The sequence below is a fragment of the Canis aureus genome, chromosome 16 (assembly GCF_053574225.1).
Source record: "Canis aureus isolate CA01 chromosome 16, VMU_Caureus_v.1.0, whole genome shotgun sequence".
In the NCBI taxonomy this organism is placed as follows: Eukaryota; Metazoa; Chordata; class Mammalia; order Carnivora; family Canidae; genus Canis; species Canis aureus.
Genome location: NC_135626.1, coordinates 5,203,422 through 5,219,001, shown reverse-complemented (window position 1 = coordinate 5,219,001; position 15,580 = coordinate 5,203,422). Strand labels below are relative to the sequence as shown.

At 48.4% G+C, this 15,580-nt stretch overlaps 2 protein-coding genes and 1 non-coding gene across 5 annotated transcripts in view; 2 read left to right on the top strand and 1 right to left on the bottom strand.

Annotated features, from left to right (window-relative positions):
* LRSAM1 (leucine rich repeat and sterile alpha motif containing 1) overlaps positions 1-10,906 on the bottom strand; it is a 39,721-nt gene extending 28,815 nt beyond the window's left edge. For 2 of the 3 annotated variants that reach the window (XM_077850776.1, XM_077850778.1), the window contains exons 1-9: positions 10,610-10,906; positions 10,076-10,315; positions 8,078-8,183; positions 7,605-7,661; positions 7,017-7,061; positions 5,896-5,973; positions 4,567-4,635; positions 2,796-2,880; positions 1,652-1,773 (exon numbers count right to left, since the gene is read on the bottom strand). In XM_077850776.1, coding sequence (XP_077706902.1) covers positions 1,652-1,773; positions 2,796-2,880; positions 4,567-4,635; positions 5,896-5,973; positions 7,017-7,061; positions 7,605-7,661; positions 8,078-8,149 — 528 coding nt within the window. In that variant the 5' untranslated portion in view covers positions 8,150-8,183; positions 10,076-10,315; positions 10,610-10,906. Of the gene's footprint in view, positions 1-1,651; positions 1,774-2,795; positions 2,881-4,566; positions 4,636-5,895; positions 5,974-7,016; positions 7,062-7,604; positions 7,662-8,077; positions 8,184-10,075; positions 10,316-10,602 lie in introns of all 3 variants that reach the window. The other variant, XM_077850777.1, reaches the window with a different exon arrangement.
* RPL12 (ribosomal protein L12) lies at positions 10,726-14,694 on the top strand. The gene is made up of 7 exons (XM_077850786.1): positions 10,726-10,887; positions 11,473-11,546; positions 12,619-12,717; positions 13,086-13,167; positions 13,902-13,988; positions 14,366-14,478; positions 14,647-14,694. The coding sequence occupies exons 1-7, from the start codon at positions 10,851-10,853 to the stop codon at positions 14,650-14,652; spliced, it is 498 nt and encodes a 165-aa protein (XP_077706912.1). The 5' UTR covers positions 10,726-10,850; the 3' UTR covers positions 14,653-14,694.
* On the top strand, positions 13,687-13,816 carry LOC144287319 (small nucleolar RNA SNORA65). The gene has a single exon (XR_013355154.1). It is a non-coding gene; the product is annotated as a small nucleolar RNA SNORA65 (small nucleolar RNA).
* Positions 14,695-15,580: the final 886 nt, after the last annotated feature.

Here is a 15,580-nt window from a genome sequence, read left to right as displayed (position 1 = left end):
TTCGATGGGTAATAGGAGATAACTCGTGAGAAAGACCTTGGCCTTAATGGAATGGCTGTCTGTGGTCTCATCCTGGAAAAGGGTTTGGCCAATGCCCTACCAAAAAGCTCAAAAGCTTTTTTTTTTTTTTTTTTAAAGAATAGACGAGGGGCACCTGGGTGGCTCGGTTTGTTTAGCATTTGTTCAGCTCAGGTGATGATCCCAGGGTCCTGGAATCGAGTCCTGCATAGGACTTCCTGCTCAGCGGGGAGTCTGCTTGTCCCTCTCTCTGCCCCTGCTCATGTTTTCTTATCCTCTCTTTCCCTCTCTGTTCCTCCCCCTGCTCATGTGCACATGCTCACTGTCCATGGCTCAGTTTCTTCATCTCTAAAGGCGCACAACACTATCTGGCTCGCAGGATTTTCCTGAGGATTCAGGTTAAATACCTTGCCTTACGAAGCACCAGAAAAATGTGAGCTGTCTTGTCACCACGACTGTTAAGAGCCCACCTTCCCTGAGCTGCTTTGTGTCAGTGTCTCTTAAGGCCTGAACTGTATGTCCCCCAAAAACACATATAAGAAGTCCTAATCTCTTGTACCTCAGATGTCACTGTATTTAGATATAAGATCTTTATTTATTTATTTTTTTTTTAATTTTTTTTTATTTATTTATTTATGATAGGCACACAGTGAGAGAGAGAGAGGCAGAGACACAGGCAGAGGGAGAAGCAGGCTCCATGCACCGGGAGCCCGATGTGGGATTCGATCCCGGGTCTCCAGGATCGCGCCCTGGGCCAAAGGCAGGCGCCAAACCGCTGCGCCACCCAGGGATCCCTGATATAAGATCTTTAAAGAGGAAAACAAATTCAAAATGAAGTCACCAGGCTGGGCCCTAATCCAGTAAGACTGGTGTTCTTATAAGAGGAAAACGGACACATGCACATATGGAGGGAAGATGATGCAAGGACACACTGAGAAGGTGGCCATCTACAAGCCAAGGAGAGAGGCCTCTGAAGCAAACAACTCGGCCTACACCTTGATGTTGGAATTCCAGCCTCCAGAGCCATGAGAAAATAAATCTGTTGTTGGAACCATCCAGCCTGTGGTGCTTTGTTATGGCGGCCCTGGCAAACACACAGGGACCCAGGAAGTGCTTGTACCCTCTCCTGACAACACTCAGTTTCTACACCTCCTAATGAGGCTACTCTCTCCATCATGAAGTGCTGGCTCTTTGCGATCCAGACCCACCAGACACAGCAACTGCCAACCATGTCAGATCCCCTCATTCTTCCCTTAACACATCCTGTGCTTTCTACTTCCTGTGTCCTCCGTACTGTCCCCTCACCCAAATGCTCCGTTACCAGCATCTACTTCTCCAAAGCTAGTTCCTCTTTCAAGGTCTGGCTCAAACACCACATCTTTTACAAAGTGCCGACCCCACCAGGATTCAGCATTCTGTCCTCACACTAGGTGTGTTTTTTTTTTTTTTTTTTTTAGGAGTGTGTTTTTCTGCCTCCAACATGGCAGCAAGAGTCACATAATTACAACTGTTTGACATTGTCCTCTCTGTGAGCTTGAGATCTCTGTGGGCCCAGCACCCCACAAGCAGGGGAGGCATTTAGGAATGTGGGAAGGGGAGGTGGATTGGCCAGAGAGAATGGTTCTGCACTTACTTCCAGGGTTCGAACATGCGCCAGAAGCTGTGGCAACCTCTGAATCTCATTATTGCTGATGTCAAGAGTACGTAAGCTTCGAAGTTCCCCCACGGTGTCTGGAAGCTCCTTCAGCTTGTTATCTGGAGAGATCCCAACGGCAAAGCTCAACTCCCCAAAGCCCTTTCACCAGTTTCCTGCCTGACACCGCCAGGACTTGGGGGCAAGTGGGCACTTCATGTTGACCTCGGGGCATGTGCCAGGTCCCAAGACCTGAGGCTCCATGAAGAAAAGCAAAGTGGTTGAGTTTCAGTGACCTAGGTTTGAGAACATTGTTACTCCACCACTTACTAGCTGTGTGACTTTGGGAAATGGATTTTACCTCTTTTGGCCAGTTCTCTCATTTGTAAAATGGGGATAATGATACTATTTGTCTTCATAGGAATATCAAAGGATTCAATGGAACTATGCATATGAAGCCCTCAGCACACTGCCTGTAATAGAGTAAGTGATCAATAAACATGGTATCATTATTTTTATCTTTATGTGTCACCAAAGAGTAAACTGAGGCATTTTGTGCAGAAAGTGCTTAAGGTCAACAAGAGGACATCAGGGAGCTGGGGGTATGGGAGAGAAGCATCCTGCATGAGACTCTGTCACTATCACACTGGGTGGTCTTGAGCAAGTCACTGCTGTCAGCCTTCTTTTTTCACCTGTCAATGGGGGAGCACATCTTCCTGTCCTTGCCCCATGGACTTAGGAGGCTTGCTGCATTGCTGACTGAGGAAGTGCTCCTTCCTGAGTGTGAAGCATTCACTGTCACAACCTTTACTGTGGCTCCTGAATGGCTCTCCCCGTGCTGGGCTGCCACTCCAACTGCTCCTTGTTATTACAAATATGAGTGTCTGAGTCTGGGAGCCCAGCTGTCAGGACTGTCTGCCCTCCTCTCTGTAAGGCCCTGATGAGTCACAGGAACTCTCCTGATGTCCTGTCTCGGTCACCATGGAGACAGACACCCTCCCCCCTCCCCCGCTGCAAACAGGGGGTTTATAGGGATGCCCCAGGACTGGCTGCTCAGGGGCTCCTGGGAGAGCGCTCTGCAGATGCTGTTGAGACATCCCAGAGCTGATTGGAAGCCACATGGATAGGGCTTTCTGGCCCCTACCTTTCATATTGAGGGTCTGGAGCTGGATCAGGTTCCCAATGGAACGTGGGAGATACGTCAGTTGATTCTTTTCCACATTCAATACCTAAGAAAGAGGGAAGAATGACATGAGAACCCACATGCAGAGAACAGTGTCTATGCCTGCCTCAGGCCAGGCAGCATCTGGGCACCACATACACCTTTGGTTTCTCCTGACAGCCTTTTGAGGGGGCATCAGTTGTTACAATCCCGGGTCAGAGAATCAGAGAAAACAGGCTCCGAGTGGTGAAGTCACAAGCCCAAGAGAGCTGAGCCAGTTTTTACTGAGGTTCTATCATTTATGCAGACCACAACAGCCCAATGATGACCCCACAAGCAAGCAAGCAGGAAGAAGGGGACTAGTAGGTTCAGGGACCAGAGGAGGCGACCTGTGATGGGGCTCTAGGAATCCCAGCATCGGGGCAAGGAAGCAGAGCTGCATGATGGCAGCAGGATCTGTCTGAGGTCTCTAGCCTGGCAGCCGGTGGTGCCCAGATGGGAACACACACTCACCGGTTTCTGCAGGCTGTGTGCCCTCCCAGAGGCGGCACTGTGAGAGGGGCAAGGTCAACAGGATGGCACACTGAATACTCATTAAATATTGATGCGATGGAAAGTTAAGCGGCCATTAAAAATAATGTGGCAGATGAATATTTGATGAGCTGAAAGATGGTTAGGAGTTATTGCCAGGTATCCAAAAATTACAAAATGATGAATGCAACAATTCTGTAAAAATATACATGTTAAACAAAGTCCCTAGAGATCTTACACCCAGATATTCACTGTGGTTTCCTAAGGAGTGGCAATTCGTATTATTCGGCCACATGTTCTGTGTGCCCTTGGGCAAGCGACAGGCATCCCTCTGGACCTCAACTTTCTCATCTGTAAGATGCAATGACATCACCCACACTGTAGGGTTGTTCATTCAACGTCACTTCTTGGTCTCTTCTATGTTCGAGGCAGTGTGTGAAGTGGGAGTGCTGCCCTCAAAGGACTACATCTCAGCCAAACAGTAAAGCCTTTCATTAACTACAAACTGCTGTTAGTGCTGCCAAGGAAATAAGCTGGGGCTGAGACAGAGGCCCAGGAGGTAGATACTCTGACAGGGAGGTTGGGAAGATCCTCAGGGACATCTGGGCTAGGAGATGATGAGCAACTCAGACAGAAGGGAGAGGAGAGGCCTGCATTGAGAGGCCCTGCCGCAGCGGAGCAGAAAGGCCAGAAGGGGTTTAGGAGCTGGCTGCTGGGAGCAAGGGGGATAGCAGAGAAGGCTAGAAAGCAAGAGGGCCCACCATACAGGGTGTGCAGGGGCACAGTGGAGAGCATAGATCTTAATCTGAGTATGCAGAAAAGCCTTCATAAAACGGGACTAATGCTAGCACCTTCCTGACAGGGAGGCTGCAGCAAATCAATAGATAAAATGAGGGAAACACTTAGCTCCGCACAGGCATGCAGGGGACTACGAGTGATCAGAAGTGGGAGGATAAGTCAGAGTGCTGAATTCATCACTTCCTGCTTCCTTCCTTGTGGAAGCTCACAGTGAAATCCCAAAAGCACATGCCAATAGTATGGTATTGAGACTCTCACAGCTTGGATTGCCATGGCCAGGGTGTCACCAAGCTTCCTGACAAGAAAGGGATAGAGGGAGCTGGAAGCAAGGGGAGCCCTGGCCAGAGCCCAACCAGAACTCTCCAGGCTCATACAGTTTCTCACTTGCAATCAGAAGTGGGTGTTCTGTGTCCTGCAGCCATACCTGCAGGGCAGTCAGCTGCCCTATGTCATCAGGAAGAGCTGACAGCTGATTATTGTGAAGATCCAGAACCTGCAGAAGGAAGACAAGCTTAGGGGTCACATCACCGACGGAGAAAGCCCACAGATCTGAGGCTCCAGGGAGGCGAGAAGACGCCACGGTCTTTTCCTGCCTTTGGTGTTGAAACAACACCAGCCCCTCCTCTTCAACTACACAATTGATCATTCCATCTCAGCTCCTTTTTCAAAACGTTATACCATTTCTTTCTTTTATCAAATATTTTTAACTGTTGAGCAATAAAAGTATGCTATGAAATGGTCTGCATAAGCATTCATGTTAAAAAGGGAAACCCTTGGGGATCCCTGGGTGGCTCAGCGATTTAGCACCTGCCTTTGGCCCAGGGCATGATCCTGGAGTCCCAGGATTGAGTCCTGCGTCAGGCTCCCTGCATGGAGCCTGCTTCTCCCTCTGCCTGTGTCTCTGCCTCTCTCTCGCTCTGTGTCTCATGAATAAATAAATAAAAAATCTTAAAAAGAAAAAGACTACCAAATGTGCAATAATATACTGATGCTGGTTCTCTGTGGAGTGTGAAATGACATTTTTCCTCCTTTGCTTTAACTGTAGATAATTTTTTTAACAATCCAAATGAGTACACAGATATGCTTCATTTATATATAAGTGAAATATATACACAAGTATAAAATACATATTTAAAAAACATAGAAGATGCCATGTATTTTATCACAAAAATAATAAGTGTTGGACCAGAATAGCAAAGAGAAGTGAAAAAACCACCTCAACTCCTACAAGCCAGGGTTAACCACAAGAAACACTTTGATGCCTGACACTGCCATCGTTTCCCTTATTGTGCATATCCACTGCCAAAGCTCATGTTCATGTGCAATAATCCTGAGGTCATAGGCCACATGTACTACGAATCTGTCCCAGTCACTCTCCTGGAAAGGCTGACCATCAGGAGGAAGTCAGCCCAGATCACGGGGCTTCCTGCGTTGCCCCCTGATGCCTGGCATCCCTCTGGGGCCTTCTTGTTTGGGTCCATTATTCTCCATACTCTCTGTGAGTCCACCTGCTATAAGTTTATGCTTTGCCTTTCTACCTGTTGGGCAAGCTTCCCTGAAGGCAGGGCCTGTGGCTGGTTATCTCTGTAACCCCACTCTGTGCACAGCACTCAAAAGGTGGCCTATAAACTGTGCTGACCCAACCCCAGCCTATCAAGTTAGGCCCACCTGGCATAAACTTTAACAAAGGGAGCTTGAGCTGTCACATGCAGCAGGCAGAGACCCTGACACCTGGGAGAAGGGCCCCCAGTACCTTGATGGTTATGAGATTCAGTAGGCTGCAGGATTTAGGGAGCAGGGAAGTGAGATGATTCGTATGGACAATCAACACCTGTATAGAAAAGATTTGTAGCATGTTAGCCTGAGGAAGAGCAGCAAACAGGGCAGCTAGCTTGGTGCAGGATGCACTACACAGATCCTGCCTGCCCGGTATTCTCTGTTCTCCCAATGGGGGATGTGGTTCAGAATCACAGAACCTCCAAATGTGGAATCACAGGACCTGAAAACCTGTAATTTCAAGGGTGAAAGGGATCTTCAAGACCTAATGCTACTTTCCACCCTGAGAAGGGTCCCTGTGTAGCTGTCCTGATCTTAACCTCCCTTAGCTTCAGCAACTTCACATGGGGAACAGAGAATAATAAAGTACTTGCCTCTGAAAGCTGCTGTATGATTAACTAACAGACAAAAAGCACTAAGCCCAGGACTTGCCTGGGGTCCGGTGCTCAATCCACGTCATCTGTTGCTATTTCTATAGCATTGACCCCTGCATAGAAACTTCTAGTGTCCAGGAGCTCACCAGGCTATTGGTATGGAACACTTATTATCTCCATTAGATAATTCATTTAGAATGCTATGCTCTCAGCTGCCTACATGCAAAGCTGTGATGCCTTTCTGAAAAATCATTCATTTCATTCTTAATCTCTGCTGGGTGACTAGAATGAAATAAGCTCAGTTTTCATTATTATTAACAATGAGGTCTCCCAGTGTTTACTGTGGCAGGCATCATACCCGGCGCATTCACATCTCCATCTACCTACCTCCCCCCTGCCTGTCACTCATTTAATAGTTCTCATGATACCTCTGCAAGAGTAGAACTAGAATTAGGAATGTCTTCATTTCATAGATGAAGAAACGGATATAAGAGTTGGCGGAAGTTGCCCAACTCATGAGGGGCAAAGCCAGGATGTGACCCAGGACCATCTGATGCCAAATCCAACTTTTCTAACTGTACAAACAGCTACTTCAAGCTGAAAGGGTGAGAATGAGGGAGAAGGGAGCTGTCCATGCCAAAAAGAGGGTGCCTAAAAGTCCCACCTGATTTCAAACATGCAAATATACAATAAACAAGTCTGTGAAAATGAAGATTCACCTTACCTTCTTCTGTAGAACTTTGCATGTTGCAAAAGCCCCAAATGGAATCTAAGATAAGAGAAAGAAGTCAGTTCCTCCCTTCCTGCTGGGTTTGTTTTCTGAGTGGCACACATGTGAGGGAGAGATGGGGCAAGAGGTGATCAAGTACAAAATCCTCAAGTGGAGAGCAGTGCTAAGCCAAGAGGGTGGCAGAGGAGGCTGGTGAGGAGTGCTGCTGGGGATGTGGTCAGCCATCATCTGCAATCAGCTGGCAGGAGACTGCCCTGCCCAGCTCCGGCTCATACACTATCCCCATCACAAGCTCTACTGGAGCAAAAGAAAGATCTCTGGTGCTATAGAGGCTGGAGAAACCCAGATTCTTCAAGTTCCCTAGAAATCTATGGGTATATTTTGTAGACTCCTTGATTCTTGTACACTATTTCGAGACCAGATCATCTCAATTCTTTTGAATAAGAACAAAATCTAAGAAAACTTCTCTTGACTAATGCTTCTGGTGTTTAAAAAGTCCCAGTCCACAGCTGTCTTAGGGACATTGTGATCCAAGTGAAAAGGACAGATCAAATTCACAGCCAGAACACTCCCCCAGTTTACCTCTGAGAGCTCACATTTAGAGATGTCAAGAATATCATCAGCCCCAGCTTCTTTTGCCTGATGGTAAAAAGAATAATAATTTGAAAATTGTTCAAACAAAACACCCTTGCAGAATGGACAAACCAGCCAAAGAAACAGAATTAAGGAGCTGTATGAGACCACAGACACCATCTTGTTCAATTAGTCCATTTGCAAGTGTACCAATGATCCCTGTTTCAATGGGGCTTGAGGTCCAGCATGGAAGAGCAAATGAACAAATGATAATTGCCATCAGTTCCCTGGGAGAGAGGCGCAAGGCACTCCAGAGCACCAGGCAAGTGGCCTCACTGATGCTTTGAGTCAGAGATTTTCTCTGGGGGTCAGGGAGGCAATTGGGAGAGAGGGAGCACACAGCTTCTTTGGGTGCAGTGTGGAACTCTGTTTTATGAGGGCAGAGGCAGAGATGGACTTGGGGGAAACCCACTTTCCCTCACCAGACACATCTGATACTCCAGGCGTTTCCGAGCCTCCTCACTGGGTTTCCGCTTCCGGAAGAAGAGCGGCATCTTTCTTTCTCCCCCTGGAGTAATCTCCAGGACTCTAGGGCATAGGAGAGAAATCAGGGTCTGGGGGATCTCTCACACTCAGGACAGGCAGCATGGTAACACAGAACACATAGCTGATTTACTGGACTGTATGATCCTTGAGGTCAACATCTGTATCTATCTCAACCATTCATCTGTGCCATGAGCCCAGCATAGCAGGTCTTTCTAAGGATGTTCTCTGAGAACTCATAATAGACAGGACTGATGAATCACTTCCTGAAACCCTTTCAGAGTGGCATCAGCTACATTATAAGAAAAAGACTTCTTTGTTGAATAAAAATTCCAAAGCAGGGATCCCTGGGTGGCGCAGTGGTTTAGCGCCTGCCTTTGGCCCAGGGCGCGATCCTGGAGACCCGGGATCGAATCCCACGTCAGGCTCCCGGTGCATGGAGTCTGCTTCTCCCTCTGCCTGTGTCTCTGCCTCTCTCTCTCTCTCTGTGACTATCATAAATAAATAAAAATTAAAAAAAAAAATTAAAAAAAAAAAAAAAATTCCAAAGCAGTCCTCAGACGCCTTACCACCCTCACAGCTACTATTCCATCTGATTCTCACTGCAGATCAGTTTAAAGTGATGAAATGGATGTATAAGCTGTGATTGGTTATATGTCCCGGATTGTAGCAAAACCAGTCTGGAGCTCTGCTCTTTCAAGTCCTGATCCTGTGGGGTTTGCCCAACTCCTTTGTGCTCGAATAATTTAGCACACATTAATTACAGTGTTCTGAACTTAGAAGCCAGGTGTTTACTTCCTGCCCAGTATCCGCAAATATCAGTGCTTGATAAGGGATATCAACTGGCCCAGGAAGCAATCATCCAGGGAACCTTATGGTGAACAGCCCACTAGGCTTTGGGATGAAATGTAATTGGGTTTATGGAGGTTCCTCAAAAAGTTAAAAATAGAACAACTCCACGACCCAGCAATTTATGAAACCAACTACTAGATATTTACCCCAAGATACAAATGCAGCAATCTGAAGGGGCACTTGTACCCCAATGTTTATAGCAGCATTATCAATAATAGCCAAACTATGGAAAAAGCCCAAATGTCCATTGATTGGTGAATGGATAGAGAAAAAAATATATACATACATACACACACACACAATGGAATATTATTACTCGGCCATCGAAAAGAATGAAATCTTGCCATTTGCAATAGTGTGGCTGCAGTTAGAGTGTATTACGAAAATGAAATGTCAGTCAGAGTAAGACAAATGCTTTATGATTTAACTCATATGTGGAATTTAAGAAATAGAAACAAAATAGATGAACATATGGGAATGCAAAAAAAAAAAAAAGAGGGAGGCAAACCATAAAGAACAAACCAAGGGCTGACGGAGGGAGGTGGATGGGGGATGGGTTAAATGGTTGATGGGTATTAAATATCAGCCACATAGAACTATACATCTAACAAATATTTATTTAGGGTCCACTACAGCTTATGGAACTAGAGAGAAGGTACAATTGATGAAGATACACATCGAATCCTCAGTGGGAGGGGTAGAGATCACAGGTCTCTGCCCACAGGGGTGTGGACAGTCTGGGGAGCAAGCCAACCTGCAGAGCTGGCTCAGGACCATCTTGTCATCTCACCTGCCAGCAGTGATGGGGAAAAGTCTAAACACAGCCGTCTCCCATTCCTCCCTGATGACAAGCTCTTACCCATCTGCTCTCCAAGGACTAACACCCTCTTATCCCCTTCCCCAAAGTCAAGCCCACCCACTACCTCCCCGACAGTGACCATCCTTTCTCCATCCCTTGCATAAGATCGGCTCTTCCCAACCTGCTCCCCGATGTTCACTCCCCTCATCCATTCCTTCCTCCAACGTCCAGCCCAATGGGGAGAACCACACCCATTCTCCCCGGGCTGGAGTGGGGAGAGCCCCACCTGCTTTGTGGGTGGACAGGTCACCACTCCTTCCCTCGGGTGGATCTGAAGGCAGGCAGATCACTCGTAGGGCTTGGCTCGGTCATGGACACCGGGTCGCAGACCACCGGGCACGGCCCGGGACCCCGCGCGAGCCAGAGTCTGGTCTCCTCCAAATGCAAGAGCTGGGGACGGAAACTCGGAATCTCAGAAAGTCATGCAGACCAGGATGACGAAGTCGGAGACCGAGAACCGCAGGACCTTGGAATTGAGAGTTGGATCAAATTTAGACGCGAACAAAACTGTTTCGATAAACAAAATGCACACATCACGAGGAAGCTAAAAGGGGGCCAAGGGTCTCGGAATTGGGGTGCGGACTCCTCAGGGGAGGGGCGGGTCTTTGCTATTGGGCTACAGTGACCATAGGGTGACTCTCATGACAAGGGAGAATAGAGAACAACGAGGCCTGAAAGCAGCCTTCTGTGGTCTGCACCCCCCCCCAGGCAAACCTCTCTGAACCCCCCCCCCACTTCCGAACCCCTACTCACAACTCACCGCAGAGCAGGGCTCTCCAGCCGTCAGCATCAGGCGCCTGCCCACAAGCAACATGGCGGCAAGGGCGTCGCCGGGAGGCTGGGCGGAGCCCACGGTTCTCGCGAGAGTCGCGCTTTTCTGCCTATATCCGGCGCAGTCAGAAGCGTTTCCGGTCTTTTGGCTTTAGGCTCGGAGGAGGCAAAGGTGCAACTGTCTTCGGTCGTCCCGAATCCGGGTTCATCCGACACCAGCTGCCTCCGCCATGCCGCCTAAGTTCGACCCCAACGAGATCAAAGTCGGTGCGTGCTTTAGATGTGGCTGGGGCTGCAAGATGGAGCATTCCTCCTCCCCGCAGCCCGGTGGGCCCCCGGCTCAGCCGCCGTTGCCTTGCCCACGTCGGGCTTTTAAGGCGCTGCCTGCTCGAGGCCGTAACCGTGCCGCGATGAGGGTTGTGAGGCCCTGGCCAAGTGTCTAACTCTCTGGGCCTCAGCTTCCCCACGTGTAAATGGGGAGGGAGGACCAGACGACCTGTGGTGGCTTTGCGGCCCGCACGCCTAAGGGTAAGGTTTGTGCCCGGGCAAGGTTTGTGCCCGGGCGCTCCCCGCTGCGCTGGGCTGGCCGGAGGCCGGGCTGCCCAGGGACTCCGTGGCCGTGGCCATGGCCGTGGCCGAACCCGAGGCCGCTGGCCCACGTGGCGCATGGGGCGGTCCACGCCGGGAGGCGGCTCGCCAGCTGCGGGTTGGGTGGCCTTCCTTGTCTCCGGTGAGGCTCTTGGTGCGGCTCCGAGCATTGACCAGTGATGTGGGCGGCCCCAGAAGAGGCGGAGGGAAGGCTTTGGCGCGGGGGCTCCCTCTGCAGCGACACTCCTCTTTTCTTTCCACCAGTGTACCTGAGGTGCACCGGTGGCGAGGTCGGTGCCACGTCTGCCCTGGCCCCGAAGATCGGCCCGCTGGGTCTGGTAGGTCATCCTGGTGGAGGGCGGTTTCGCTCTGGCTTGTGCGAACAGGCGGGATCTGGGGTGCCTTGGACGTTGACGGGGTGGTAACGCCTGCTACGCCGCTGAGCCTCCAAACCGGACGTGCTCCCGTAGCAAGGTCGTGCTACATTGAAGTGGTGACCTCACTCTCCAGGGTTGGGGTCTTACCTGCGGCCTTCCCCGTTCTTGAGGCACGGGCCAGGGGTCTTGCTGAAGGTTTAGAAGAGTAGCTTAGAGACACTGGGCAGTCTAGTTAGCTTGTGTTTTCTAGTCAGGGAAATGGGCATAACAGTGAGGTTAAATATCGGAAGGGAGGATTAGATGGTGTCAGTTAAATCCTGGTGAGCTTAACATAGTAAGCTTGTGTAACCTACTTGTTAATAGGACCAGCTTTACTGATGACCACGCGATTTACCCATTAATCCATTTTATGCTTTAACTGTGCTTGCATTTTGCCAGATATCGTTAGGCCTTTATTCCTTGAACTTTGATCTCCTGAACCAAACATTGTTCCCATGTTGTCTTGCCTAACCAGTGCCTTCTTTACTGCTGGTCCTTGGCTCTCAGCTTAGCTGGCACCAGCTGAACAGCTTTCCTCTTTAGGCTGATGGTCATTAGGAAGTCTAGTACTTGCCCAGATCCCATCCTTGCAGAAACCTGGTGTTTTTAAGATTCTCCTGGTGATTTGAATGTAACCAGTGTTGGACATTCCCACGTTATCACATGGTTTCTTATGGGAGGGTAGGTAAGTAAGGGACTTTGCCATCTTATGACCCTGGGCCTTGACAGCCCAGGGTCAGCCAAGTAAGGGACTTTGCCATCTTATGACCCTGGGCCATGACAGCCCCAAACAAACTTAACCCTAGCTTCATCTCCCCAGTGTATACTGCTGCAGTAGCTATGCCTTGATTTGGTATGTGCACTTGGCTTTAAACAGCGCCCTGTGTGCTCGATTGGATAAGGAAGGTTTGGGGTGTTGCCAAGTGAGAGGGATGGGTTTTCAGACTGTACTTCAACTTAGTGCACAGTGTGATAAATAATTTTCTTTCTATAGTCTCCAAAAAAGGTTGGTGATGACATCGCCAAGGCAACCGGTGATTGGAAGGGTCTAAGGATTACAGTGAAACTGACCATTCAGAACAGACAGGCCCAGGTACTTGGTTTGAGGGGGAGGGTAGAGGTAGCAACCCTTTGGGATTCCTGGGTGGAAGGTTTTTGCCACCTGACCCCAGTGGTGAGCTGAGGGCAATTTTAAATGTGGGGAAGGCTCTTGAGAGCATGGATCAAGAAAGAACAAGGATGTGGACTCAAATATTAATTAGCTCTTGTCACTTGTGTGACATTGGGTAAATCACTTTGTGTCTCTTAGGCTTAGACATGTTTTAGATTGTGAAAATAACTGAGAATGCACAGCAAACCCAGTGTGGCTTGTGTTTTTTGAGAGCCACGTTGCATGGCAGTATTGACAGTCCTCACTGTAAGGTGGAGTAGAGCTCATTCAATGGAGAATCTCTTCTGCAGATTGAAGTGGTACCTTCTGCCTCTGCCCTGATTATCAAAGCCCTCAAGGAACCACCAAGAGACAGAAAGAAGCAGAAAAACAGTGAGTGGCCTTTTCCCTGGTAATTTGTGAGTGGTGTCTACCCAGTGATAACTTCGCTGCATGTGTTCCCTTTAACAAAACCTAGGGGTGGCAGAGGGATCTGATAAGCTGTTGGAGAGCCAGGCACTACCAAGAAGTGTCATGTGGCTCTCCCCAATCCCTAGTAGGGGGCTGGCCGTACTCTGTATGCAGGAGGGAAATAGTAATTTAGTAGAATATGGGATAATGATAACCAGAATCCGATCACTTCTGAGCTGGGTAATGCTCTGAACAGCTTGGGCCCAGTAAAATAAACAGGTCTTTTTTTCATGTTTAGTCTGGGCAGCCCCAATGGCCTAGCAGTTTGGCGCTGCCTTCAGTCTGGGGTATGATCCTGGAGACCCAGGATCCAGTCCCACGTCAGGCTCCGTGAGTGGAACCTGCTTCTCTCTGTCATGAATAAATAAAATCTTAAAAAACAAAAATGATAGTCTTATGTGTCTGTGTAAGATGACCAAAGACTTGATTTTGCCCCAGCCACCCGCCACTGCACCTGATCAGTTTTCTGTTGGCTGGTGCAATCCAGTGGTGAGCTGATAGTAAACCCCAGCTTAGGAAACAGGGTTGTTCTTCATATGGATGACTCTGTGCCGAAAGCATGGGAACAGCCTGGAAATTAAGATGAGGCAGCATATTACGTGGTCTGCTCTGGCCTTGGGTTGTGATAGAACTTAGGCTGTTTTTCTTTTCTGCAGTTAAGCACAGTGGAAATATCACTTTTGATGAGATTGTCAATATTGCCCGACAGATGCGACACCGATCTTTAGCCAGAGAACTTTCTGGTAAGTGGACAACATGGAACCACCTTAATTGTTATACGGGGTGTATTCACCAAGGGTAGAATTTCCCAGTTTGAAGGGATGTAAGCTGTAGTTGGGGTGCAGGGTCTTGTGGGTTTGAAGAAATGGATTGACATCGGTGAATATTTGGGGCTGGATGTGTTTAAATCTGGGTATCAAGGGACCCATGGAGTCTTTGCATTAAGAACTTACATATCTAAATCGAGTTCTGAATTGTGGATTAGAGCAGCAGAGATGTCACTCCATAAAATAGGGTTAATTCCTCCCTACCTGCGATGAAACGCCCCATGGTATTTCCCCATGGTATCCAAGGACTGAGGGATTGCAGTCCCTCTGATGGCAACTTTTCTTAATTATAGGAACCATTAAAGAGATCCTGGGGACTGCCCAGTCTGTGGGCTGCAATGTTGATGGCCGTCACCCTCATGACATCATAGATGACATCAATAGTGGTGCAGTGGAATGCCCAGCGGTGAGTGACTTCTGTTTCATTTGCCACCTAAAGCAGGGTGAGAGCCGGAGGAAGGCTAAAGTATGCATAGAGAGGCTGGACTAGTTCTAAATAGAAATGGTCAGTAGTGGGTTTGGGCTATAAGATTTTTTTTGTCCTACTGACACATTTTTTTTTTCTTTCCCACAGAGTTAACTACAAAGGAAAATATTTCAATAAAGGATCATTTGACAACCAGTGGACCTTTTGATGTGGCCTCTTGCTTGGGGAGGCTAGCTCCTCTGTGGTGCCAGGGTGGCAGAACTATAGAAGGAGCCGTTTGGGTAACAAGCTCCTCCTGGGTGACAGATTGCTGCCCTGTATGGAACTAGAGAGAAGACACCTAGAAAGTAAGTTTCAGTGCTTTTTGTAGGACACAGATACACACTTTACAAAATACTTTGCCAAAAAGAAAACTTGTACCTCAGTATGAATACATAGCAAGGAATTTATCCCAGACCAGTTTAATTCTTGAGTGGGCTAGTGTCCCGTGGCCCTCAGTGCGAGCCGTCAGTCTGTTCTAATGTATAGCCAGGCTTCAGAAGCACTGGTGGGAAATAAAGGAACCTGACCTTGGTCTCAGCCCTTAAGGGTTATTTTCTAAAGGCATGTTTTTGCCTTTCCTGAGTCTGTCCTCTTTCCTTAGTTCTAGTCCTTTTGACTCTAGTTCATGACTCCTTTTAGTGTGAGTGAAGGGATGAACCAAGATACCTGGGTACTGGGGCAAGCTATACCTGAGCAGCTTAGAGGGGCTACAGGGTAGAGGGGAGAGGGAGGAATTTAGGAACAATTAACCCAAGAACGTAGTTTCCTTGACATTAGTCCTATTCCTGCTGTATATAATTTTGTTAATAGGCCTCTAAAGTTAGGTGAGTTTTAACCCCCCACCCCATACAAGTAGGGTTGGAGAACTGTAGTGGGAAGGATAAACCTTCTAGGACCTGTGCTAAGTCACCAAGAAACCAAAGTCAAAGGCCTTGGTCAATGAAGTTGAGTCTGACTCCCAAGTCCAATGTTTACCTAATCCCAAGTCACAAGGGTTTACTGTTGAGATGAAGTCATGCCAGTTATGCATGAAGAGGAG

Bases quoted from the DNA above. Each gene is read 5' to 3' on its own strand.
- RPL12 (XM_077850786.1), top strand. From the start codon at position 10,851: ATGCCGCCTAAGTTCGACCCCAACGAGATCAAAGTCG. The intron at 11,547-12,618 runs GTAGGTCATCCT...TTCTTTCTATAG, and splicing joins AGATCGGCCCGCTGGGTCTG to TCTCCAAAAAAGGTTGGTGA. The intron at 12,718-13,085 runs GTACTTGGTTTG...TCTCTTCTGCAG, and splicing joins TTCAGAACAGACAGGCCCAG to ATTGAAGTGGTACCTTCTGC.